Source organism: Chroicocephalus ridibundus, chromosome 4, assembly GCF_963924245.1.
Source record: "Chroicocephalus ridibundus chromosome 4, bChrRid1.1, whole genome shotgun sequence".
Taxonomy (NCBI): Eukaryota; Metazoa; Chordata; class Aves; order Charadriiformes; family Laridae; genus Chroicocephalus; species Chroicocephalus ridibundus.
Genome location: NC_086287.1, coordinates 92,569,082 through 92,594,251, shown reverse-complemented (window position 1 = coordinate 92,594,251; position 25,170 = coordinate 92,569,082). Strand labels below are relative to the sequence as shown.

Genomic DNA, 25,170 nt, shown 5'->3' with positions numbered 1-25,170 from the left:
CCGCTCTATAAACGGCGCCGCCATGCTGCGACTCCACTTGCGTGTCTTTTGCCATCTGCTGCTGTCATTAAAAAATTAAATTTCCATCTGCTTTCACACTCCCGCCTCTCCCGACGGCTCACAGTGCCGCCGCTCCCCGGGAAACATCGCCCCCGGCTCCCTCCCCGGGATGCGGCCGATCCGGTGGGGCCGCGAGGGCGGGTTGCAGGTGACGCCGAGTTCATTTTACCGGTGCCGTTTGCAACCGGTTGGTTTCTTCAATCCGGGCGGAGAGGTGGGGGCTGGCGGGGTGCGCCCCGCTTGTGGACCCCCATCTGGCACCGGGTCGACTTCGGGGTGTTTTCAGGGGGCACAACGCACCCACCGCTCCCCTGACACAGCCCGGGGGGAGCTCCCGGGGTGCTGGGTCCGGCCGATTCGCATCCCGGCGGCTGCGTCTTCATCCCGCTGGAGCGGGGACGGATCCTGCTGGGCTGGAGTCCCCCTGTCCCCGCGCTCAGCACTGGCTGCACGGTGGCGACCCCCCCACCCGCCGGGAGTCCCGGGAGAGCGTGGTCCCCGTGGGCGTGGGCGGCGTGACGATGATGGAGGGCACGTGCAGGTGCTTCTCGCCCGAGGACGCGGACGGGGTCCCGCCGTTGCCGTTCTCGCTGCTCACACACGTCTTCAAGCCTGCAGAAATGGCGGGGGGGGGCGGGGAATGACCCCAAGGTGGGGGGGGAAGAAGATCAGGCGTGCGGCTGCAGCGTCCCCCCCCACACCTCCCTGCCCTCCTCCAGCCCTCCACCTCCAGCACAACCCCTTACGAGCCACTGGAGAATCCACAGCCACCCCCCACCACCACCGCCCCCCCCCCCCATGGATTTTGGGGTGTGCGGTAGAGGTGGAGACCACAGCACCTTCTCCCCCCCCGCCCCCCCGACAGCCTGCCCCCCCCTCCGCCCCGGGGAGCAGATAGCTTTAATCTGCTTTTTTAATCAGGAGAAAAGCCCCGCGCGGCGCAGGCAGCAGCCAGGGAGGTTTCAGCTCTTCCCAAGCAGGAAAATGCCCAGAGGGGACAGACACTGATATTTTTAATCTCTTTTTAATTAAGGATAAAGCCCTGCCTTACGTAAGGGAGCTGGAAAAGCGGGGGGGGGTCTTTTATTTTATTGCAGACTCCAAGGCTGTCGGAGGGGTCTGGAGGCACCGGGGGGAGGGGTATTTTGGGGCTCTGACCTGGATTTGGGGCAGGACGGGGACAACTTGGCTGCCTCAGTTTCCCCACTTCAATCACCCCATGTTGGGCTGGGGGAAGGGGGGTGTCTGTGGGACCCCCAAATCCCCCAGACCCCACGCCACCGGCGTCCCCCGCAGCGTCCTCGCCGCAGGGAGGGGGCAAGGGGGCGCAGGGCTCGTTTTCGGGTGACGCATCCCAAGCCGTGCCCGTCACAGCCAGCCCCTGGCGCAGGGTTCGTGCTTGGGAAAAGGCAGGGAAGAAGCAGCTCTGCGTCTTCGCGAGGGATGCTCGTTAGCTCCCATCCCTAACGAACCCCAGGATGATTAATACGAGCCGCGCAGGGGCAGCGCTGGGATGACAGGGCTAATGGGCGATGCGATAGCCGGCCTTCGCCCCGCTCGCCCAGCGCGACGAGGCCAGGAGCATTAAAAGCTCCCGCTTTCCCTCTCTCTGCAGACATCCCTGCCGCCATTCCCATTAAGAAAATGAAAGGTGGAGGGAAAGCAGCAGGACAGAAAGCTCCTGGGTTGGAATATCCCTGGGGAGAGCAGAGTAACGGAGGATGCTCGGGGTCAGCCCGGAGGCCGGGAGCCGGGGTACCTCCCGGCCTCCGGGCTGACCCCGAGCATCCCATCCATGCATCCCTGAGCATCCCATCCCTGCTGGCTCTTTCCCACCTCTAAGGAAATCCCACCTGATTTCTTGAGGGGTACCATCAGCCCCGAGGATGCTCCGGCGACCCAAGGATGCAGGAACAAGGGCAGGATCGGACCTTTAAATTTTTACAGGGGCAGGGGATGGGGAAAGCAGCTCCGGGGCCATGCGCGGGCAACAGGTCACCCTTGGGACTTGCTTAAACGCCACCAGGATGCCAAACCCCGCCAGTCCTAAAGCTCCTCCATGTCCGACCATCCCCCCCAGACGCCTTCACGCAGCAGGAGAAACCCCAACGCCCGCCCAAACCTACCTTTCAGGCAGGATAACTTGAGCCCCATGTTTTCATCCTCTTAGCGGGACCCAGCTCTCCAGCCCCACCGCCCCTCCTCGCCGCTGGTGCTGCAAAAGAGAAGCGAGGGTTTGCGGGGAAGCGACGCCGGGAAGAAGGAGAACCAACCCGACGGCTCGCTAAAAGCCCGCACCTATGCGCGTGTGTATATATATATATATATCCCTCTATAGGCGCCCGGGCATAACAGGAAGCACGGCTGCTCGGTAGCAAAAACCGCTAGTGATGTCACAGCGTTTTAGTGACTCAATCTCGGCCGACGAGTTTCAGGAGGAACTTTTCGGCAGGGCGGAGAAGGAGCCTGTTGCTGGGGGTGTGCATGCGTGCGTGCGTGCGTGCGTGCGTGTGTGTGTGTGTACGGGGTCTCATCCCGGCTTCTCCGCTCCCGGGGTCGGCGCTGCAAACATTCGCAGGCGAGAAGGTCATGAGCGGGAGGAATAAGGTCGTTATTTACGAAGGCGAGTGGTGGTTTCAGAGAAACACACACACACACACACACACACACACACACACACCCCCAGCCCACGCGCAGGAAACAGAGGGATGCTCGGCTGCAGCATCGCACCCGGGGCTGCCTCCCTCGGGGCTGAGCCGAGCGGCCGGCAGCAGCCGGGGATGCGCTGCCGGGGACCGCGCTGTCCTGCTCCGGTTGGGGCATCCCTGACACCCCGAGAGCTTTCGGGTGGATGATTCCCCATTGTGGTACATTGCTTTTTTTTAAGGTGACGGATATGATTCCGGGAAAAAATCCCTTTCCTGGGAAATCTGCATCCATCCTGCCCACAGCTGCTGGCAAAAGCTTACTGGGATGAGGGTCAGTGACTCGCTTTGGCTCTTCCAAGCTCCGCGGGCCACAGAAAACCAAGGAAACCTTCTGTTCCCCCTGCCCGACCTCTGCCACAGCTTTACTTCACCTTTCCAAGCGGCCCTGAAGCGGCTGTCAGCAGCCGGCAAGGGGAAGCGGGAGCTTGTCGTCACTGGTTTTAATTCTGCATTTTTTATCAGCTCCCCACAGACACCCTGATCCGTGACCTCCCTGTGTCCCTGGAGCTGTGCCAGGGCTGGGAGCGCAGCACCCCCCGGGACCCCCACTTTGCAGCTATCGCGGCAGCTGCCTAAATACCGAGAAACCTGTTTTGAGGCAAGTTCTCTGTTTTTTAGCACCTGCTGGTGGCTGACACCCACTGGGCATCCCCAACTGCTCAGGGCTGTTCTGGAGAGACCCAGCCCCACGGTGCCGGGGGTGGGGGGATCTCTTTTGGGACCAGACCCCCGTGGCCAAGCCCTTGCAGGACACAGTAGCCCCCTCCCCACCGCCGCCGGCTCTCAGCGCCGCGTCCCTGCTGTGGCCGAACACCAGCATCCCTTGCTCGCAGCACCAGGAGAGATGCCCGGGCAGAAAAATCCCCCCGCCATCAGCATTCCAGCGCATGCCACCGCCAAGGATTCCCGGTGGCTGGTGCTGGAGCTTCAACTTTGCTCCCGTGCCGGCACCAGGCCAAGAAGTATTTGCATTCCCGACGAGTTCACGCTCCAAAAACCCCCAGACGTTCATCGCGAGCGTCACTTAGAGCCGCGGCGGAGGGGGGATGCTCAACCCGGGGTGCACCGGGGACAAGGAGTGGGGCCGAAGCCGGCCGCGGTGCTCCGAGGGGGGTGACACTTACCCGGTCCCGGGAGCCAGAGGCACGATGCCCGCCGTCGCATCCCACCTCCCCACCGCACCCGGCTGCTCTCGGACGCAGGAGGGAGGCAAGGCTGGGTTGGGGGGGTTCCCACTCAGGACCAGCCGTGCCCTGGGAGGGCGGGACGAGGTTGCAGTGAGACGCCTTGGATTTTTTGCAAGGTTGGTTTCTAACCTGGTTAATCAGGTTAGCGGAATCCCGGCTCCTCCCATCCATCACCCCCCCGCCTCTCCAGCCCCATCCAAGCCCAGCAAAGCCCTTGGGTGATGAGGAAATGTTGCTTTACTCTCACCCCGCTGCACAATCCAGCCCGGTGCTGAGAGACAGAGGAGCAGGAACGCCCCATGCCTGCAGCCGAAGCCCACGGACCACCGAGCATCCCTACAAGCAGTCGGAGGGGCTACCAAGTGCCTTGAAAGGCAAGCACCAGTTTGGTATGAGGGTCCCACACCCAGCTCTGGCATGACCCATCGGCATCCCCGAGGTCCTAATGACTAGAGAGCAGCGATGCTCCCAGCCTCTGGGAGCATCTTCAACCTTCTCCAGCTTCTAGAAAGGATCTTTTTCCCCTGCTGTCTGACCTGCCATCCCGAAAACCAGCCCGGCAGCGGGATCAGCACCAGGCAGAGGGTTTCTCACCACCCCACGGGGTGAGAGCTCCGGGTTGGGTACCACCCTGCTGCGAGGATGCCTGAGCGAAGGCTCTGCCTCCGGAGCAGCCGCCTTCGCCTGCATTAAAAGCAGCCAGAGGCTTTTTTTTCATGTTCACCTCCTCCGCAATTAAGAGGCGAGGCCCCGAGATGGTTCGTTTTCAGACGGAGCTGAAAAGCAGCGGTTCACATCCAGGGCGCCGGCGTGCGGGGAATGCCGGCTGCACATTAAACACCCCCGCAGCTGCAGGCAGGATCGAGGGGAAAGCTTTGAACTTCTCCCGGAGATGGGAACGAACTGATCCCAGGAGCTTGGGAGGTCTCCGGCGAGATCAGAGCCCCACACGCGAGACCAAGCCCTGCTGGGACGGGCATAAAGTGGAGCGGGGAGGGGAAAAGGGGTGGTTTTGCTCCAGTTTTTCTGCTGGCCTGGTCCTGCCGTGTTTGCTGAAAATCACCAATATGGAAAGGGCTGATTTCCTTCCCGACCTGGCTCCTCTCATTTATCAAATAACTGAGTTATTGCAAAGCTTCAAGCTCCAGAGCCGGGCGGGCGGCACGGGGGACAGGCTGCAGGCGCTGGTCCTGAACACAGAGGCCAGGGCAGAGATGTTTGCAGCCCATGGCACCGGTTTTGCCCCAGAAAAAAAAAACCAAAACCAAAACCAACGCAACTTAAGTGGTTCGTGTGGTTTTTTTGCCCGTTCAGCTGCAACGTCCGAGAGCTAGAGGACAAGGTTTACGCCAGAGCCTGGCAAGCCTGGTCTTTCCCATCCCTTCCCAACCTCAGTGCACGCAGCATCCCGCGGGGACCAGGAACCCCTCCCCGGCTGCCCTGACACTGCGGCACAAATCCGGCCTAAGGAGCAGCAGAAATCCCCCTTCCACTTTCGCCATTGTGATGCTTCTCTCCAAAACCACCTGTTTGCCGCTGTCGGGTTGAGAACAAACAGCCCCGAACCCGAGAGGGCTGGAATTATCCTGTCCTGGAGCAGCAGTTGTTGCTAAAACCGTGAGGGACCGGCGAGCGACGGCTTGCTGCGGCAGGGAGGTAAACATAGACGTCAGCCTGCTGAAATAACTGTGGTTAGCCCTGCGGGCTGCAGCGCTGCTCCAGCCGGTGCGGCGACAGCCGATAGGCGCAAACACAGCATCGCACACCCCTTCCTCCCCTCCCCACGGGCCGGGAAGAAAAGACGCCCCGGGGCAAGTTCACAGGGTGGGGGTTTGGCCGCCTCGAGGTGGCTGGGGACAGCCTGGAGACCCTCCGGTGCGGAGCCCTGTTCACCACCGGAGAAAGCCCCTGGATGGCAGGCGCTGGGCAGATCTGAGTCCCGAGCACGGGAGCAGCCCCATGGGCCAGACGTGCCCTTTCCACAGGCACCACGAGACCCTCGTGTAGCCTTGCCTCCGCTCCAGGTCCCTCTCAGGAGATCCCGGTGTCCGTGGCAGGGCCGGGGCTGGGACATGCGGAGCATCAGGGCAACTAGCCAAACCCCACCATCAGCCAGCAGGCCAGGGGAAAAGGAGAGAGTGGGCTCCTAAACCTCCCTTGGTAGGTTGGTATGGAGCTGGCCGACCTCTCTGGGTGAAGATTTGTCTCTCCAGCCCAGGCGACCACCCTGGGCGGTCTTCTACTGCGGCCGGTGACTGGTTTCCAGTTCTGGCCACGGCCCTTTGGCAGCCGGGCTGCTCCTCTCCCCGGGCTCAGCGGTTCCCAGCCCACCAGCCCCATCCTGCCCTGGCACAGAGGAGGGTGGAGGGGGCTGAAGCACCCGTGAGGAGCTGAGGACAGAGGGCAGCCTCATAATTTCGCTGGAAGGGGAAGGGCAGGGTGAGCTCACGGCTTCCCAGACGCCAGAGGAACCGCAGGGAGAGGGATGTGTTTTGCAAACGGCAGCCACAAGAAAAGCTTTGGCTGGAGAAGCCGGCAGGGCAGAGCCCAGAGAGCCCACCACGGAGCAGCTCTGCTGGCTCCCCTCAAAGGAGCTGCTCCTGCAAACACCAGCTGGGCTGGTTTTAGAAAGGAGGGATGAGAAGCAGCTTTCTGGGTCACGGAGTCCCAGGGTCTGCTAACGCAGGCCACACGTCACCCTGGCTCCGTGCTAACAGAGAAACCAGGCAGCCTGCTCCCCCCTTCCGCCCCGGGCAGGGGAAAGGGCTGGTCCCAGCCTGGCTCAGAAATGGCCCTAGAAGGGGACTGCAGGGCCATTGCACGGGACTCGCTGAAGCTGGAGATGGCAACAAGGCAGTAGGTGCTGGGAGGGGAAGAGAGACGCCCTCCCGGAGCCCCACGCCGGGGGGAGGCTGGCAGCCATCACCCAGGGCAGGCGAGCGGTACCCGGAGGGGATGCCAGGCGTGGGAAGGGAGGAGGGATGTCACGAGGAAGCAGCTGAAGATGCAGGCTCCAGGGAAACTGGAGCAGCTCCAGCATTTCCCAAGCACAGGCTGTTGGCAGGACCGGCAGACCGAACAACCGGCAGGAACGGTACAGGCGGAAAACACCCCCGAAGAGAATCCGGCGGGCCGTGGCAGCAGCACTCACGAGCAAGCCAGGAGCTGCCGTGGCGGCGGGGTAGGAAGCAAAGCGGAAAGCAAGCACGTACCTGAAGCGCAAAACCAGAGCGTGCCGGGCTCTCCTTGCCAGACCTGCATCCAGAGCAAACCGCCTCCCTGCCGGGCATGGATTCAGCGGGCGGCTGGGAGGCCGTGGCTGGGAATTGGCTTAGGGACCTGGCCACGGCTGCCGCGCTTCTCGGCTCGCCGAGCTCCACGTTAATCTCAGCCCAGCTTTCCCTTTTATCCCCTGGTACAACCCCGATACATTTTTTCAATTAGGTCCATCTTTTAAGCTCCGGAGCGCATTTCTAGGAAGGGCTGCGTTGTTTCTCTTGGCCCTCGTGGGCTGATGCTGCGCAGACCGGGACATCCCTGGCACCGGTCCTGCCCGCATCCAGCTAAAGTGCTGCCACACTGCAGCCGGCGCGGCGCTGCCTGGAAGCACTCAAGGAGTTACCCGTTACCCCCAGCTCACCTACCGGGTATTTTTTAAGAGCAGCGTTCCCTGCCTCCCTCATCACAGCTCCGGCAGGTTGCGAAGCGTCAAGCCCACCGCGAGCAGCCACGCAGGAGCACGGACCGCTTTCACCTTTCCCGCGGTTGCCCTTATCGGAAACCCCCGCCGGCAACCTGCCTCCGTCCTCTCCGAATCCGCCTCTGCCGCCTTTCACAGGGCGATGGCTGAAAACCAGAGGAAAATATGCAGCTAGGGCGTACTTTTGGATGAGAAGGCTGGGTGAAAATGTGGTCTAAAAGCGACAGTAAAACAAAAAAAAAAAAACACAAAAAAAAAAAAAAGAAAAAACCAAAGCAATCGATAAAGTCCTCAGCGGATACTTGGCCACAGTGAAATCGCTGCCTGCTGCGGGAGGGCGATGGGTAAAGCAAACGAGGAGTTTGCAGCACAGGAGCACGACGCGTCGAGATGTTTAAGTCGAGTTGGGAGTAACGGAGCCGGGGCAGGGTGGGAAGGAAGCAGCTTGCCCTGGGCTGCCTGATGCGGGCCAGCTCCCTACGGCTCCTAGAGGCAAGGGTGGGCGACCCAGCTCCTCTCCAGGAGCTGAATTAAAAAAAAAACACAAACTAGAGGCGCAGCTCACAAACGCACGCTGAGCGCATTTCCCCTTGAGGCCATTTTCCAAGCTGCAGTGAACCGCAAGTCCAGCCCGCTAACAGCCTCCTCCATTAGCATCGGCGGGCTCTTTCCGTGCGGGTAATGCCCTCGGCCCCAGCATCTCGAGATGGTTTACAAATAGCAGCGGCGGCGGCAGAGCGCAGCGATTAGGCCTCAAGCCAGGGAGCAGAGAGACCCGGGTTTGCTTCCTGCATCTGTCACTGTCACCTCTCCCCAGCACGCATCTCTGCCACTGGGGTAAGAAATTCTTGAGGGCCGGGGGAGGCGGAGTGGGGGGGGGGGGCCATCTCTCGCGGCGCATCTCCGCAGCGCCACGTGGAGCAGGGCTGGGGGCTCCGCACATCTGTCTGCCCCCGGCTCCAGCTGTGCCAGGCGAAGAGGTTGCGGCTCCTCCGTTGTCCCGCCAGCCGAACCGCTCGGCTGCTTCCCGCGCCCGCTCCGATGAGCTCCAAACAGGTTACGGGGTAGGTCTGTGGTCGTTTTCCCGCTGCCATAGACTTAGGAATCCTGCCAGCAGGAGGGGGAAGGGGGGAATGCTCCAGCAGCAGGTGCTTCACTCGCTGAGTGAAGAAAAAAAAAAACCCCAAAGCCCTCATACACACACAGAGCACCGAGCTCAGAGAGAACGCGGCACCAGCACGCTCCCCAGGAATGGTTATCCCACTCCTGAGCGTGATCAGACACCCCTTGGCTCTTGCCACCCGTCTGCTCTTCCCCCTCGTGACACCACACAAGCCAGGAGGAGCGGAGACCGTTCCCAACGTGCATCTAGCCCCACCAGTCACCGATTCTCCAAGGAATTTCACAGCAGTCTCACTTCTCAGTGAAAATAACGCCTGTGGGCCCCCCGTGCTCTCTGCTCCCTTCTGGGTTTCTCAAGCTGGGTCCTGGAGTTTTCGACTACAGCTGGAAGCGCCCGTGGCACACCTGGGGACACGCCTCGTGGCTGCCTGGGTCTCAGGTCGCTCTGAGCCTTAATTTCAAACCGAACCGGCCCTCGAAGCAACGCGTGCTCAAGGCTCTTCGTTCTCCTCCTCGTGACTAAAGGATTCAAGGCGAGCACTCACGCGGATGCAGCCAAGAGTAGCGGGCATCCTCCCACGCAGAAACCCAGGCACTTTGTACCGGTATTTTCAGATACTTGCTGGGTCTGTTTATTACTGTTTTGAAATATTAGTGTCGAGAGTGGAAAAAATAACCCCGCGTGGGAATAATTTTTTGCATTTCCATGTGCCTGAGGTCCTACGGGCGAGGTAAAGAGCTGGGAGTTAAAACGCCTGGGCAGGCAAATGCCCAATCTCCAAATCTTGGTGAATAGGGAAAAAAAAAAATATAAGTCCTGCATGTCATTAATTGCTAACAAAACAAAAAAATTAAGGCACCCGTTCACAGTACTGTCTTCCCAGCTCCCACAAGGGCTCCAACAGCGGAGACACAGATGCCTTCCCCAAAATTTCTTCCCCCAGAAGTTTTAAAAGGAGTTACCGTGAATGCCTTGGATGAATCCAACTGATCGGCCAGCCAGGAAACCAGCATTTGCTCCCGCAGGTAGGTTTGGTACCTCAGCAGGAAAGGGGAACGCAGCCTTCCCTGAGCCCGGCAGCTTCCTCATTCTTTCGCCAAGAGCCACTTTGGCTCTCGCTTTACGAAACTGCTGCCTTTTGTCCAGCCTTCAATGCAAACAGGACAGGTGAGAGAAGATCTGAGCCCCGCGGCACCCGTCCTTTTTGCTTAAAGCCAGCCTGGGCTTCTGCTGATGGCAAAACACTCAAAGGACCTCATTTAAAAGCAAAGAGAAGATTAAAAAAAAAACAAACAAAAACCAAAAACCAAACCAAAAAGGGAAAGACAAGGCATTAAAAGCTGCTCCCCTTCCAGCAACGTGTCTCAACAGTTAGTCACAGGGAGCGTTTCCATCAGGTTACGGGCTGATGATACACGTTTTGCTTTGTCTTATGAGGGTGAGGGGGGAGTAGGCGCAAGGAGAGATTAGACTGTATTAGCATAGATACGATCAAAGCTTGATTATGACACCTAGTTACAAAGAATAAGAAATAACGTCTCCTGTGGCTCAGGAGACACCAGCTTACACGGCAGCGCTGGCTGACAGTCTCACATAACTAAGGTAACGCGTCTGGCTAAGGTAACATCTGCCTCTGGAACCATAGGTTAGATTTCAGGAGGTGTTTGTACAGAGTACAACCGTCCTCTTCCCGCAGCGCGTGCGATTTCCAGAGTCTACTCCGAACACACGTTGCCAGAGCATTGCCGTTTCCAGGATATCTTTTCAAGCAGCCGGGGACGCGTAGTAAATCAGCCACTGGAACATGTTTGTCTTGCTGCTTGTGAGCTACATGTTTTCGTTGAACAAGTGAAAACATTTTCCTTTCCTGCAAGCGTATCTGACTCATGTTTAGGAAAGGCTATTGACTGAGTGCCAATCCCTTTTGTACCGCCCATCACACCTTACTACCGCACGACGGGGAGACAAACCGAACCGATCAAGTCTTCATCTTCTCCTTGGACGGGGAGCTGAACCTCAGACCTTGTCTCCTGGCTTTGTGGCATCTGAACTGCAGGGAACTCCACAGCGGGAGCCGACCCGAAGCGTCCTGGTTCTATTCGCTACTTCAGAAGGGGATTTCAGCCTTATCCCGTCTCTCACCAAGACCAAGACGAAAACTTGTGCTTATTTAAATAGAAGCAAAGGTAGACCAAGAGGTTTTGACAATCCCACCCCTCATGTTTTAAAATAAGAACACTAAGGAAAAAGCAGGAACTTGGGAGAAAGGCTGATCATTTGGTGGACATTTGGATGTTCCTTGTAAAAACACTTTTGGGTAGGAAGAGAAGGAAATCTAGAGAAACAATCGCAGGTTGAGGCAATGTTTCACTACAGTTTGACAAACAGCCATGAGGAGTAAGGCAGCAAGACTTACAAAGAACTGTACTAGTCTGACACAAAGCTTCGTTGCCCAATAAACTTATTCTTAAAAACCCACGTTCATTAGAAAGACGGACAGAAGCAGAACTGGACTATATCTAGGTTCCTTGATTCAACGTACTCAGATCACTTGCCTTCAACTTGAAGTGATACACTTCAGACCTACTTAAATGGACACTGTACGAACGAGTTGAAAATGAGGTGTGTTTATAAAACCCAAAAAGACTGCATAAAATTAATAAGGTATTTCACTCTCCTTTTGTAGACTCAAACTGTTTTACAACTTTCACCCAAACTCATTAGTGCGCTTTCAGTCCTTTTTACAAATCATTACATGAATTGTGGATTTGTTTTTAACCTTGGGTTTAACATATTCAAGCAGCAACTGTGGTTGTGCGCCCACGGAGAGCAGGAATCACCGTAGCTTTTGGGAATACTGTTTTAACACGTTCTCTGGAGCTGCGTCACGCTAAACCACTGCAAAACAAGTCACACGTGAGCACGGTACATCATCCTCAGCAGTTCACATTTTACTGTGCCGACAGAATGACATTTCCAAACCAGGTCAAAAGAAACCGTTAACCTTACATTTTATGTATTAGACCTTAAAATTGCTCATCTGAGGACAGGACTGATTTTTTTGAAAGGTATTCCCATAAATAAACTGTTAAAAAGCAATCCCTCTGAAGATTAGAAAAGCTTAGTGAAAATTTTGTAATACGAACAGTAGGGACAAGCAGAAGTAGTTCTGGTTTCGAAGGAACAGCAACATTCACTACAACTGGGATGGCATCCACAAGGACAGCTGTAATTGACAGTTTGCAGTTCTTCCAAGGAATCTCACAAAAAAAGATGGCTTACGGACACATCACTCTTTGCAATGTGACATGCCACTCCTTTTTAATCAGTCGGGTTTCCACGCAAGGTACTGAATATTATTCTATTTACATTCAAAAATAGCATTTTTCTCTCTTCAGTACATAGTGGGAACGCCCATAAATTAGTCAGTCGAAACCCGTCTAACACAGGTGGAGGACAGCTTTGTTGATCTCTGGGTTTGTCCAGTCGTTCCGGATATCATCCAGGTGATTATCAAAATCTACAAGGGTCTCGTAGGACTTGCTGTCCAAGAGAGATGCAGCGATTCTCTGGGCTTCGGTCCAATCTTCACAAAAATCACTAGGACGTAAAATAACCAGGAATTAAAAGTAATCAGAAAGAAAATCTCCACCGCCTCCTCTACTCTGGAAATTAAGCCGCACCCTCTTCAACATGGTCATGGTGATCACATACCACTGCCTGGCTGCAGAAGCCGGCTGCTCTCTCCGACTACAGCAAAAACCAGTGTTAAAAGCACTGTCAGGTACACCCACCGCCCTTACACCGTCGCTCATCGTAATCAAAGTTTTTCCCTTAACCAGGCAACCTGTTTTTCCTTACCACCTGAACATAAATAAACTCCGAAATTTACTCACACGTGTGGGTCCTTGCACCTCCACTTGTTCTCATGGAGCTCATACACATGAATGGCAGGCTCTATGCACTCCGTCGTAAACTTGGTGTTATCAACCTGTTGTGCAACAGAAAAACGCCACCTTAGTCCCCTCCTCAAGGTCCCAAGTAAAGAGGTGATAATCAAAAAGTCTGTTTTTACAAACAGGGCACCTTACACTAACTTGTCCACTGTTCTACCTTCAAATGAGACAAATTACAGGTTTAAACTGCCAACGTTCTTTGTCACTGCGGCAAGGAGGAAAAGCACCATTTGCTTCATATAAGACAAGAGCTTAAGTAACAGAAAGGGGTCAAAAGTCATGAAAACATTGTGTTCACTCAAGCCTCACAAGCAGGGAAGGCCTCCACTTCCTGAGACGGCAGAGAGCTAACCACAGTCTCTTGGTAGTTTTATTAAGAACTTCACTGGCTACAGGTCACTGCATCTCTTCCCCAGAGCATCTGGAGGGAAAATGAGTTACTTCACTATCAAAAGATCCAGAGAATGGCCTTTAAATGGCTAGTCCAGCACCACGGTCATAACATTAACAACACAGAAAGATGAGGGGGGGGAAAAAGAAGTAATTTACCATTATGAGCGCTGTATCGTTAAAGCCCTCTGCAATTCTGGAGGCCACCTTTTCCGCAACCTGGTTTGGACTGCAGCACAAGGTAAACGTAACTGTGTTACTTGAAGCATGACATTTCAGCTGAAACCAGCAGGAAATATGCTTAAAGAGATGTGAAAATTACACTGCGTGCTTACAAACAGGAACAAGATATCAAGCTGATTCTACACTTGATTGAAGTCAGAAGGCCAAGAGAACCCCAGCTCCTCTCTTCAGCTCGTGATCTGGACCTTAGTTATGCTTAGGCAATGGATTTTTGAACAGCAAAATGCTCACTGCAGACCTTATGTGGAATCAATGTTTTGTGGCCTCCGACCTTCTCCCATCAGACCAAAGACCGCAGCCACCTTTGCAGGCATTTAAAAAAGAAACCAAGTCTGCTCCCCAGTTTGCATTTGAACCCACTCACTGCCCAGCTTCTCTACCGAAATCAGATAACCTTTTAAAGGAAAACCTTTAGTGTGTTTCAAAGATGAAAATCTCTACATGGTGCCAGTTATCTTCATAAACAAAACTGGGAGTTTGAAAAAAACAAAGCAAGCATGTGATATTCTTTCAAACCTCAAATAGAACAGACAAACTGTACCTTCTCCTTAAAAATGTCTCCAGCAGATTTATTTCACTCGTAAAGAAAGGACAAATAATGCCCTGTTAGACACCTTAACAGTCACACATAGTACTTAAAAAACATACTTGAGACTGAAGAATATGCATTAACAAAATAACTGGGACACAGCATAATATTTTAAACAAGCTGTTCGTATTTATTTTAAATGCAAGTATGATGTACTCTCATTAGTCCTGATACTGGATTTGTCTAACAGATACAGGGAAAATATTTGATACACATACCTAAAACTATTTTGTGGCTCCCTTATTGAAGGTCCCCTTACTGCTTATTGAGTAATTTGACTTAGCTAGCAGGGGAAAAAAAAATGACTAATCCTAGGGAAAAATAAGTGAAAAAAAAGATATCTCTGCTTGACTGACATCATCTTCCATTTCAAAAGCGTCCCTTTACCACGTAAGAAAATGCTTCAGTAAAACTCAGAGACTATTAAGCAGTTTAGTAAGAATTAGGTCACTTCTGAAAGACTTTCCAAAAGATACTCAGAATCATTCAAGTTTACAAGATATGTATTGCATGATCAAATGCGCCTGCAAATTTTGGCTATTTCCCTGACAACTGTAATTAAACTGGTTGGCAGTCGTTCAAAGACTGGCCTTTTATAGTATCCACTAAAGAGGAGTGATTCTGGAAAGACTGGGGTTTCTGCACCTGAACAAAGGCCATATCCACCAGCACCATGAAGACAATGTGAAACCAGATGACAGTTGTCAAAGTTAATCAACACGCACGATTTATGTCGATGATTTTTGTTGGCAGAGTACAAAGTACAACATAAAAGAGCAAACAGAAGGAAATATTGCACCAACACACCTGGCATCTTTCACGCGTTCATTTGCCTGGTAATATCCAGCTATCACGTAGCTATTCTCTTTGCACCAAGAGTCAATCTGAAAAAGTAATTGGAACAATTAAGCCCAGGAAAAAAAAAAAGAAAAAAAACCCCACGGAACTAAGGAAATCTCATGTGTGTCCTGCAAATAAAACGGCAATTGAAGCATTACAATATCTTTGCCAATTGCTTCTTTAAATGTATACGTATTTATGTATATTTATGTGTGCTCTCACACAGTTAGGCCAATTTAACTAGAACAGAGAAACCAAACTGAACATTTGGCGAACGATGGAAAACATTAAGCAAATGGAGCAAAAGAGCAAGAAGTTATCTCAGTCAAAGCCTGGCCTAAATTTGAATGACAGGACTAATAAAGACCTTCAGCAACGCTGCCTGGGAGAGGAGTCTAGGTCTTACCTATTGTACTTTCTCTTAGCGTTCATTTGACAGAGAGACGATAGAAAATGTTCACCGTGTGGATGCGTGACAGTACCGTCATTTCAAAGAGAGCTTGTTGATTTTATTTCTAAAGTAATATTTCTAGGCTAAAGTGGAAGCATTTTTTTTACCTTAATTAGCAAATAAAGCTTGATTTGAAAAGCAAATGCGAGGCCCATCTACCGCTTTTTTCAACCCACTCAAGTTACAAAAAGGCTTTTGCGATAGAATTGTTTTTCTTTGAGAGTTCACCTGCAAGGATAACTAACCACCGCAGCAACTTATCAAACAACGTGGGTGGATTCTCCACTCTTTAAAACCTTTCAATCAAACCTGAAAACTTTTCTAAAAATACTCTCCGGCTCAGCCACAAGATCAGGGCTTGATGAAGGAACTATTGGCATAAATTCTCTCATCTCTGTTATAGACATGGTCAGACCAGGCAGCTCCTCCTTGTTTAACACCCGCATGTAAATACTTAAACATAAGCATTTATTTGCATGCAATTTACACAACTTTTGAGTTACACAAGTACAAAAGTTTATGTAGTTTTATAAGTGCGGTTTCACCATGCACAGTGCGGTTCTTCCTGCCTTACGCTGGATCTGAATTCCTCCTGCTGAGTCTGTCTTGCTTTGAAAAAGAGAAAACCCGAACATAGATATGATGTTTCTCCTTATAACTGAGGCTATCAAGTCAGCATAATGCAGAGCCCTGAAAGACAAGTGGAGAAAGCAACTAGAATTTTCCTTTGCAGTCCCTAGAGAGCATGCATCAAAAAAACCTCAACAGCTATATTAAAATGGAGTCCAAAAATATATCTGATGCTGACCTGTCGCATCCTGTAAATCAAATCAATCTCATTTTTAGCAATAATTATAGTATTAGACTGCATAAACAAATAAACAAAAAAAGGCATGTGAATAATCCCTCCTCTACAAGGGATGACATGGATTTATGTGATAAAAAAAAAAAAAGCAAGCTGTGTAGCCCTGCTATAGCTGAGGGCCAACTGCTGTTTCAATTACAAACCCATTTTGAGGGCTTAGGACTATGGTTTTAGTTGTTAGTGGCTTGAAAGCCTGACATTAAAGCCAGAAGCCCAGACACTAAAATTAATAATAATAAAAAAAAGTCCATCAATTAAAAAATTAAAAACCTTAGTTCTACATCAATTTTTGTTGTGTACTGGAAATGGTCTTTAAAAATAAAAAAAAAGAAAGTATGATTTTTAAGTTCTCAGTTCCCCAAGTGGTAATCAAAAACTGCTTCCGTAAAAACAAAACAAAAAAAAAAAAAAAAGAGAAGAAAAAAAAAATCTTTTTGGAATTGAAGCTGTTTCCACCTGCAATTTCCAAACACTCTCTAACCGCGGCACTGTCACCACAGGTAGCCTTAGCATCGATTAGCCCCTGATATTTTTAGTCATGTCCAGCCCTGACAAGGGCAAGCCAACGGGGGACAAATTGTGTCTCGCTTCCAGGCGGCGCGTGTCACCCTTGAAAAATCAAAAGTGGCTGCCCTCTGATCTGCTGCAGCCACCAAAGGCGGGTGGCAGAGAGGTTTAGAAGAGCCCTGGGAGGAGAAAGGCTGTAACCTACTGCCATCTGACCCGCTGATCCAGGCGACGGGAAGCCAGCCATGAGAATGAAGGGGGAAGTGCTGCTTGGGTTTTTTTTTTTTTTTTTTTTTTTTTTTTTTTTGAGAAGATGTGGTTGCAAAACCACATCAATTAGCTGAGAAATTCAAAGGCACAAAAAAACCCCATGTGAAACTTAATTCACTTTTTCTTTAATGACTCCATCTTTTGAAAGTGATTTCAAACTGACAAGCCAAAGTGCAAATTAAATACAGGCGCTTCTGCTCTCTCCTCCAGAGCTACAGACCTTCAAGCACTGCTGTGTGTTTAATAAAATCAAATTTTGTCGATTCCTTGTACCTAGGCTGCTGCTAAAGCACTGCTCGCGATTTTTAGGGGTTACCACACGGACAAGCCCGTTTGAAAGTGTATCCTCTATTTTCAGATTAAATCTGGAGACCATTGCTCCCATTTGATGTCCTGGGATAACTCAGGTCAGAGAAGAGGAGGTGAAACTCCTGGGGCTGGTTCTAGAAAGCCCTCACACATACGACCAGTCCACAGGCCTGACCAAGAATCAGCAGTAATTGAACTGGAAGAGAAACAGATCCCATCAAAACCTGCCAAAGCTTCAAAATCCTTTAGAAACAGAGGTGCGTCGCTACATACATCGAGTTTAACCATGCTAATCTCGCTGATTTATTCAGTAACCATGCGTTATATTGTACGGAACAGGCAAGAGCGCCCTCCTTTTAAACACTGCAACAATAAAATCCAATTTTCATAGCTGGGGTGACAGTACTTGTTGACATCTTTGCCTTTGTTTAAACAAAAAAAAAAAAAGAAAAAGAGCAAAAGGCCTTGGGCTCTTGTCAAATGCTGTGTTTTAAAGCTGCCAAGTATCACAGGAGTCATCAAATGTGACTGCAAACCACAACAGATCTTAGCAAGTCCTAATTAATGCGGGAAATGCCAGAGTTTTCCGATCTTTAGCTTTTTGTATCAAAACCCAAGAGCAAATACGTGAGACAATGCCACTTCTTTGGTTCCATAATGACTTGCTTACTGTAGATATTTCAGATGTCGCAAGAAACACGATTTATTTCCTAATAATCTGATCCTGTAGCAAGAGCTACACCAGAGAACTACACTGAAGGCCTAAAGTTCACGAAAATTCACTGCCACTGACCCTGTAGAAAGGCATCTAATCCTGATTTAAAGACAAACCCTACACATACTTTAGATATATGCGTTATTCTATACTTCACTAACAACTTCCACTCACTCGTTCCCAGAGGAAAAATGAATTACCACGGTTCAAAAAAGTAAAGTCAAAGCCCTGCCTATGTTAAAGCAATTACAAACAGTATTATTACGTTCTCCCAAGCAGCAACATGAGGAAAACCATAAACGGAAAATGATTACACTAGCAGCGTACGTTTCTGTGTTACTCCTACGCTGTTATACTGGTGTAAATATACTTAAGACTGACAAATCTTGCGTGCTCCACAGCAGCACGGCAAACCTAAATGACGAGGGCTCAGGCTCAGCCCCTCTTCCTATGCCTCTGGCTGCATTTCACCATATCCAGGATTCAGAAAGATCTCAACATTTCCCAACTGGAAAACACTGGCACTTATTCACAAATAATTATTTTTTGATGAAGCAATCTATTAAACTGAGGGAAACATCTAGGCCAGAAAGTCTAGAGGGATCAAAAAATGGTTATTTTTACAGGTATCAAAAAGGGATGGATTTTCTTCTGTTAATAACGACAAGTCTTTAAATGGACAGATGAGTCCAGAGCTCAAATCACACCCAGATCTCACTTCAGTGGCGGCTACCTCTACTGTGAAGGTACCAAAGCACTACTTTGCTTCCAGATTTGCACCAGGCTACCCTGACTCCGTATTACAACAAAATCCAAGCATGTTTCCCTCCCTCCATCTTCTGGTTTTGACAAAGGGACTGTCCCCAAATGCCAATCAGAAAGAAGCCACGGCCCAATGCAGGATGGCTCCTGGTTTTCACGACCAGGGGGTTGAAGCTGGAAAATCCCAGCCTGACACTGTTCTCATCCTATCTCTGTGACGACGGGGGGAAAACAGATTACCCCACAATGACTTACTGCTTTTCCTCACCAGCTTGCAAGATAGGGGATACTGTAACAGGCAATGCTTGGCTGTCCCCAGCTACTCCATGGTTAATTAACCAACAGCAAGCTTGCAATACACCAAGTGAGATTTCAAACCCAAGCCAGACCTGCAGTATGAAGAGACTTGTTTTTTTTTTCCTATTTAGGCTAATGACTTCCATAAATGGGGAAAGTACACCAAAATGAATTAAGAAATACATACTTATATGCATCTATACACTCTCACTTGAGGACAAGCATGCCCTTTACCAATTAGCTGATACTGCTTTGAAGTGCCTTTAGGTAAGCTAGGAAAAGCTTTTTCTGCTGTAGAATAAGGATGTTCCCTCTGGGAGTTATTCTGGGATAATGACACCAATATAAATAGCACTGTTTATGCACTGAAAAAGAAATTAGAGAAAACTACATGGCTCTGTAGTTTTCCGTTGCTTCCCCAGCAGAAAGCTGTACAGCGGATGGGCCCCAGGGGCTTTTCCACTCTAGAAACACTCCGCTTACCGCACAGATTTGGCCACCACTACCGCAGGGCTGGCAGAGCTACCCCAACACCCCAAGTTCCCTCCGCACCAGCCCTTCCTCACCCTAGCTGCACGCCCCGAGCTCTGCCAGGGCCTGGACACGACCCGCACCACCACCAGCCCCTCGCTCCCGGGCCTAGAAAAAGGCCTACAGCCTTACCAGGGTGAGGGCCACCTCCAGCATGGGCGCCAGGGCCAGGGTGCCGTGGAAGAGCGGGATACAGTCGACGAAGAGCGAGGGGGGCCCGGCCTGGTCACGGCGCGGGGCGCCCGACGGCCGCTCAGCCACCAGCAGCCCGTTCACGGCGCAGTGCGGGTACTTGGCACCGTGCAGCACCATTTTGCAGTAGGCCTGCGTGGTCAGCTTCATCCTGCCGCGGACACAGAGCCCCGCGGACACCACGCACCGGCCCCTATCCCGGTCCCACCGCCACCCCTCAGGCCACCCGCCGTCAAGTGCCGTCAAGTGTCGCCAAACGCCGCCAAGCGCCGCCGGCGCGGTCGTAAAAAAAGCGGGCGACGGTCCGCCCGCATCCCGTCGGCCCCTGGGGCGGGGCCGCTCCTTTGCGGCGCCTCTCTCGCCCGCGTCTCCCGGCGTGCACCGCGCTTCCGGTCGGCGGCTCCTTCCGGTCGCAGCCCGGCGTAGAGGACGGTCGCCAGGTCGTCGGGCCGCGGCGGGCGGCGGGGCCGGGAGGGGGATACAGGGGGTACCTGCTGCCCACCACCGGCAGGGCAGGTCCTCCCCGCCACCTCCACCTGCAGCGGGTGGATGGGGTAGCCCCGGTTGGGGAGGGGGGGGGGATGAGGGGGGAGCGCTGCGGCCTCCCCCTCCCCTTGATGGGCCCTCGGCGCTGCCCCGTGTCGCTGCGGTGTCATATCGCGGGTGTCACGTCGTGTCGGGCGGGCGTGAGGCGTCGCTGCCGTGGATGGCAGGGGGAGGGGGGCGCTTCCCCGCGCCGTGAACTCCACGGCAAGGTCAGGCGTGGGCCGCAGGCTCCACGCTCGCCTGTCGGGTGGTCGTAGGGTTTTTAGCTGAGATCAGGGGCCTTTGAGGAATCCTGGAGCGAGCCCTTGCGTGGGCATCCGGGTCTGCGGGAGAAACCGTTAGCTGGGTGTCTGCCCTTCCTCGGACACTCTGGTATTGTTTGCTGCCAGAGCGTTTCTTCAGTGGATGCGAGATGTGTTTAGACTCGGCTGGCTTGGGGCTCCTGGCTTGCACCCAGTAATGATTTCCTACTGAGTGAAAGCATCCTGGAAGGCTGCCTTGAAGAAGGGAACTTGTTGGAACTCGAGGCCTTTGAGTCTAAATACAGGAGACTGCAGGGGAAAAAAGAGGGGAGAGGAAAACTCCTCCAAGTCGCTTGTGGTTTGGTGTGGTGTGCTGCTCTTCAGACAAGGCGCAGGAAACCTCTAGGCTGGCTTTTCTTTTTTATAGACGAGTAGGAAATAGTGTTCTTTCACCTTTACGTGTTCAGTGTCTTCACCTGATGCTGGCTTACCTGCTGTTGTTTTGTCCCAACAGGATGTTGGCTTCGAGGGCATTCAGCCTCGTTGGGAAGAGAGCTCTTTCCACTTCCATCTGCGTGAGAGCGCACGGACATGGTAGGTGGCAACTGCAGTGATAAAACCAGCACTTTTCGAGGAAGAACGCAAAAAGCTACAGCTGGGGTTTGGGTAAGGAAGGAATCAGGGTAGAGGCGGGGTTGGCGAGGCTGGTGCCTTGTCTGCTGGCAGGAGATCTGAGCAGGCTGTGCCAGCAGATGGCATTGTGGAGGTGCAGGCAGGGCTGGCTGCCACTGGGGAGGCAGAAACTAGGGTGGAAAAGGTGTAGAGAGCTTATAGGTGTTTGGTAGGGGAGGCGATTGGTGTGACAACTGGAGACAGAGGGGGCTAAGGCATTAATAAAGGCATTTTGGCTATTACCTTTTATGTTGATCCCCCTTCTGCTGTGTTCTTACACTCTTAAAATAGCATCCATTTTAAATGCTCTTAAAATAGCATCCATTTAAAGGGGGAAACCTTTTCCCCCCTGGATTCCGTAACTGTCATCACGTTTTTGACTGAGCTGTTGTTCTTTTGTATTGTAACCTGTAAGAGATGTTTGCACAGGAGTCAGAAGCTTGAGTGGGTGTCTCTTCTGTTCCCTTGTGCAGCTGGTGTTGTCAAAGCAGAGGATTTCAGCCTCCCAGCCTATGTCGACCGTCGTGACGTTCCCCTGCCTGAAGTGGCCTTTGTAAGGGATCTCTCTGCTCAGCAGAAGGCGCTGAAAGAGAAGGAGAAAGCCTCTTGGACTGCTCTCTCTGTCGATGAGAAAGTTGAATGTAAGTAATGGGGGCTTTAAGTAACCTTACAGCTAGCAATGACGCGATCTAATCTGTTACCTGTTCATTATTGGCAACTTTTATTAGAAAGACCACTACAGACGGTGCCCGTTAGGGCAGCTGTTAAACCCTGCTCTTTCCAATGGCTCTGTGAGCAGAGCCGTGAGCCACGAAGGAGCTTTGTTAATTATGATGGAGCTCCTTGTGTGTACGCAAGCGGAGATCAGTGGTTTGTGTTCCTGGGATCCTTGGTGCTGTTTCAAAAAACAGCAGTGCCCGCCGTGCTGTCTGTTGGGTGCCTGAGGTCAAGTTCAGCAATTTCTCCTTCTTCCGGTAAACGAATAATAATTATATTTGTTTCTTGATTCCCATCTGCTTTCAACAAGCCAGAAAAAAAAAATCTCTTCCTTATAACGATATGTAATTGTTAGTCCAGATGAGTAAAAGAAAGCCTGTGTGTTTGAATGTCAATGGCCAGTGACCTTAGAATTACCAAATTTCAGGTAATTAAAGTGCCAGGCAGGTGGTTTGACTTGCAAATAAAACTGCATCACCTTTTCTAACTGCCGTCATGGTATGCAAGCGAGAAATTGATCTGTGAACGGTGCAGCGTCCACCCGTGTCACAGTGAGAAGGTGTAAAACGCATTTGGGAACCACTCAAACATTTGTAAGCACTCTCCAAATCTGTTGCTGTTTTGAACTTCAGAATCTTTTGGGCCTTAGTGGCAAAGCTGAGAGAAGCCTTTTGAGATACAGGCATTGAAATTATTTGTGCTAGGAGGTGTAGTGGTCAGTAACCATACTGGGAATTGGAGGGAAGGAAGGGGAGTGCCATTTCTCCTCTGTCAGGTCCGTATTGCAATTTTTGCACAAGTTAACAATAATCTATAAAATGGAGACTAACACTGACCTGGGGGGGGGGGGGTGAAACACATGAGGGGATGGTGAAATACCACTCATTTACTTTGGCACAGGTCTTGGCCGGCTAATTCGGAAGCTATTTTAACATCCTTTTCTGTTTGGTTAGCTTTAGGCTTTGGTCGCCTCCCTCTGGAGAGTGGCAATTTGCCGGAAAAGTAAAAGAAATTATTTGATGCTTTAACTTTTTTTGCAGTGTATCGTATCAAGTTTAACGAGACCTACGCAGAAATGAACAAAGGAACAAACGAATGGAAGACCGTCCTCGGTGGAGTACTGTTCTTTCTTGGTGTAACCGGTCTCATCCTCATTTGGCAGAAACGTTACAGTAAGTAGATGCCGTACGGCGTTAAGTCTTAAATTAGGAGCAAGATCAATTGATACCTGATGGGAAATGAGACAGTTCTTCGTAAACTGCTCGGGGGTTCGGAATGGTGTATCCAACAGCCGTTCTGGTGACCTCATAGTGGTTGCTGTTTGTTAGTCCCTGAAAACTCAATTCTGGAGTTGTAACTTCAATGGAGATCAGCGGGTACGTAGCATAAATGTTCAGGAAGCTGACTTGTGGAAAGGTGGAGGTGGTGGAGAGAGCTTTGGTGGGAGGAGAGGAAAGGGAGGGGAAGAGTGGTGATACAGTAATGATCCCAGAGCTTCCCTTCTCTGTGAAATCTGCTGTCGCAAAAGCCTATTGCTGCCTTGGTAGTAAACATTTGGGTTTCTGCCATGTTTGGCTTCCTTCCCAGCTAAGGATCCTACCTCGAGGGAGCCCTCCAGCTGCCGTGAGGCAGAACACGCAGTTCAGTGAGCTGCTCTCCATCTTGAGCCTTCATCTACTCGTGGTGAAGGTTGAGAAGGCGGCTGTTGTCTTGGTACAAGCCTTTACTGATGAACGAAACTGCTAGAGAATCAATGCGTGAATCTGGGCTCAGCTAAATGCTGCAAAAATGGGATTTAGGGAATGTAGGTTTGAACAGGTGATGGCGTGCACGTGATCAGCACTGATGGCTTCGGGGGGAAAAAACCTTTCGTTAACTAAACTTTTACCTCTGTTCCCAACTCGCTCGTTTTGTATGACGATGTAATTACACCTACTGTTGAATTGCAGTGTACGGCCCTATTCCGCACACCTTCTCTGACGAGTGGCTGTCAACGCAGACGAAGAGAATGTTGGACATGCGGATTAATCCCGTGGAGGGCATCTCTGCCCAGTGGGATTTTGAGAAGAACGAATGGAAGAAATGAAGCAACTCAGTGGAACCTGCTCAGCTTGAATATGAAATGATTCCATCACCTGTGTGTGACCTCGTTGCTTATTTACTGGAACAATCTCTCCACCTACATAGATGCTAATAAATGTCTGGTTAACTTGAAAGTTTCCTTTTGTTGGTCTTCAAATGTGTTTGTTGTGATGGTGATCTGTAGCGGAGGTGGAGGGGCAAAGCTTTCCCAGACGGTCCTGTCGTGGTTGGTGTATAATCAGTTAAAGGGAGTGTTTCTGGGGTGCAGCCAGCAGTCCCGCTGTGCAGAGCTCTGAGCTACTTGTAAGGTAAGCAGATCCCAGCTCCTGTGGAGGCTCCGCGTCCCGAAACCACTCCAGAAATAGCATGTCAGCGCTCCAAAAGGCAGCAGCGCGAGGCAAACCACGCAGGTTGTGTACCGGCATCAAGGCTGCTCCATTCCTCCTCGCGGAGGGAATGTGTTCTCAATGGCACGGGCAGGCTGCCGACCTCGCTCCGGTATCCCGTGCAGACTCCAGCAAGGAAGAGAGAGAATCGGTAGATCTAGTTCAGCCGAGAATAGGTTTAGATGGAACCCCGAAGCGCGTTTCGTGCCTTGCCCCTTGCGTGAGGTGACTTCGAGGGGATCGCTGCGGCTGGGGGAGGGAATGAAATGCTGCATTTAGTGGGAGCATCTCGGAGCTTTTATTAAATGCAGTGGTCTGAACAAGTTCTGGTTTGTGGCTTAACGTTCTCGGGGCCTGAGCTAAGAAAGCTGGCGCCTTTGCTGCGCCCTGCCGAATTTCTTCCTTCAGCTAATCTGGTGTGTCCCCTAGGCTTTCTGCAGGCAAACTTCTGTCTTCGGTTTAAAAACACCTCTCCGAAGACCAGAACCATTAAACCAAAAACTACCGGAATAAGTTTCGACTTTGGTTTTTGTTTTTTTCTTCTCGATCACAGGACTGTCACGTTTTTAAATCCCTGTGTGTATTTAGCAGCCGTGATGGGAAGCCTGGGGAGTCTCAGCCACTTGTGATGCCCCACAGTGCTGGGGGCTGGCCAGCCTTGCCCTTGCAGTCAGGGAGATTTGGGGAAGGTTTGGCGGGAGTTAAGCGATGAGCTCCCCTTCCTGCATCTGAAACATCCCCAGGTGACGTGTTTGTCTCTCCAGGGTGCTGCGAAGGGTGTTACGAGGACGACAGAATCGCGGACTGGTGATGGCGGTGGGGTTCTCACC

General features: G+C 51.7%; 2 protein-coding genes and 1 long non-coding RNA gene across 3 annotated transcripts; 1 reads left to right on the top strand and 2 right to left on the bottom strand.

Moving 5' to 3' along the window:
* Window positions 1–56: 56 nt before the first annotated feature.
* On the bottom strand, window positions 57–4,143 carry LOC134514883 (uncharacterized). The gene is made up of 3 exons (XR_010070825.1): window positions 3,893–4,143; window positions 2,187–2,275; window positions 57–672 (listed from the first exon to the last, which is right to left on the bottom strand). It is a non-coding gene; the product is annotated as an uncharacterized LOC134514883 (long non-coding RNA).
* A 7,246-nt stretch (window positions 4,144–11,389) lies between these two features.
* Window positions 11,390–19,941, bottom strand: EMC8 (ER membrane protein complex subunit 8). The gene is made up of 5 exons (XM_063334765.1): window positions 19,636–19,941; window positions 14,764–14,840; window positions 13,284–13,353; window positions 12,675–12,769; window positions 11,390–12,378 (listed from the first exon to the last, which is right to left on the bottom strand). The coding sequence occupies exons 1-5, from the start codon at window positions 19,843–19,845 to the stop codon at window positions 12,219–12,221; spliced, it is 612 nt and encodes a 203-aa protein (XP_063190835.1). The 5' UTR covers window positions 19,846–19,941; the 3' UTR covers window positions 11,390–12,218.
* A 78-nt stretch (window positions 19,942–20,019) lies between these two features.
* LOC134515617 (cytochrome c oxidase subunit 4 isoform 1, mitochondrial) lies at window positions 20,020–24,088 on the top strand. The gene is made up of 5 exons (XM_063334766.1): window positions 20,020–20,135; window positions 20,998–21,077; window positions 21,629–21,796; window positions 22,913–23,044; window positions 23,822–24,088. The coding sequence occupies exons 2-5, from the start codon at window positions 20,999–21,001 to the stop codon at window positions 23,956–23,958; spliced, it is 516 nt and encodes a 171-aa protein (XP_063190836.1). The 5' UTR covers window positions 20,020–20,135; window position 20,998; the 3' UTR covers window positions 23,959–24,088.
* Window positions 24,089–25,170: the final 1,082 nt, after the last annotated feature.

Coding starts and splice junctions, on each gene's coding strand:
- EMC8 (XM_063334765.1), bottom strand. CDS start 19,845: ATGAAGCTGACCACGCAGGCCTACTGCAAAATGGTGCTGCACGGTGCC. Junction 13,354..14,763: donor GAACGCGTGAAAGATGCCAG/GTGTGTTGGTGC, acceptor CTTGTGCTGCAG/TCCAAACCAGGTTGCGGAAA. Junction 12,379..12,674: donor AGGTGCAAGGACCCACACGT/GTGAGTAAATTT, acceptor TTTACGTCCTAG/TGATTTTTGTGAAGATTGGA.
- LOC134515617 (XM_063334766.1), top strand. CDS start 20,999: ATGTTGGCTTCGAGGGCATTCAGCCTCGTTGGGAAGAGAGCTCTTTCC. Junction 21,797..22,912: donor TGTCGATGAGAAAGTTGAAT/GTAAGTAATGGG, acceptor CTTTTTTTGCAG/TGTATCGTATCAAGTTTAAC. Junction 23,045..23,821: donor CATTTGGCAGAAACGTTACA/GTAAGTAGATGC, acceptor GTTGAATTGCAG/TGTACGGCCCTATTCCGCAC.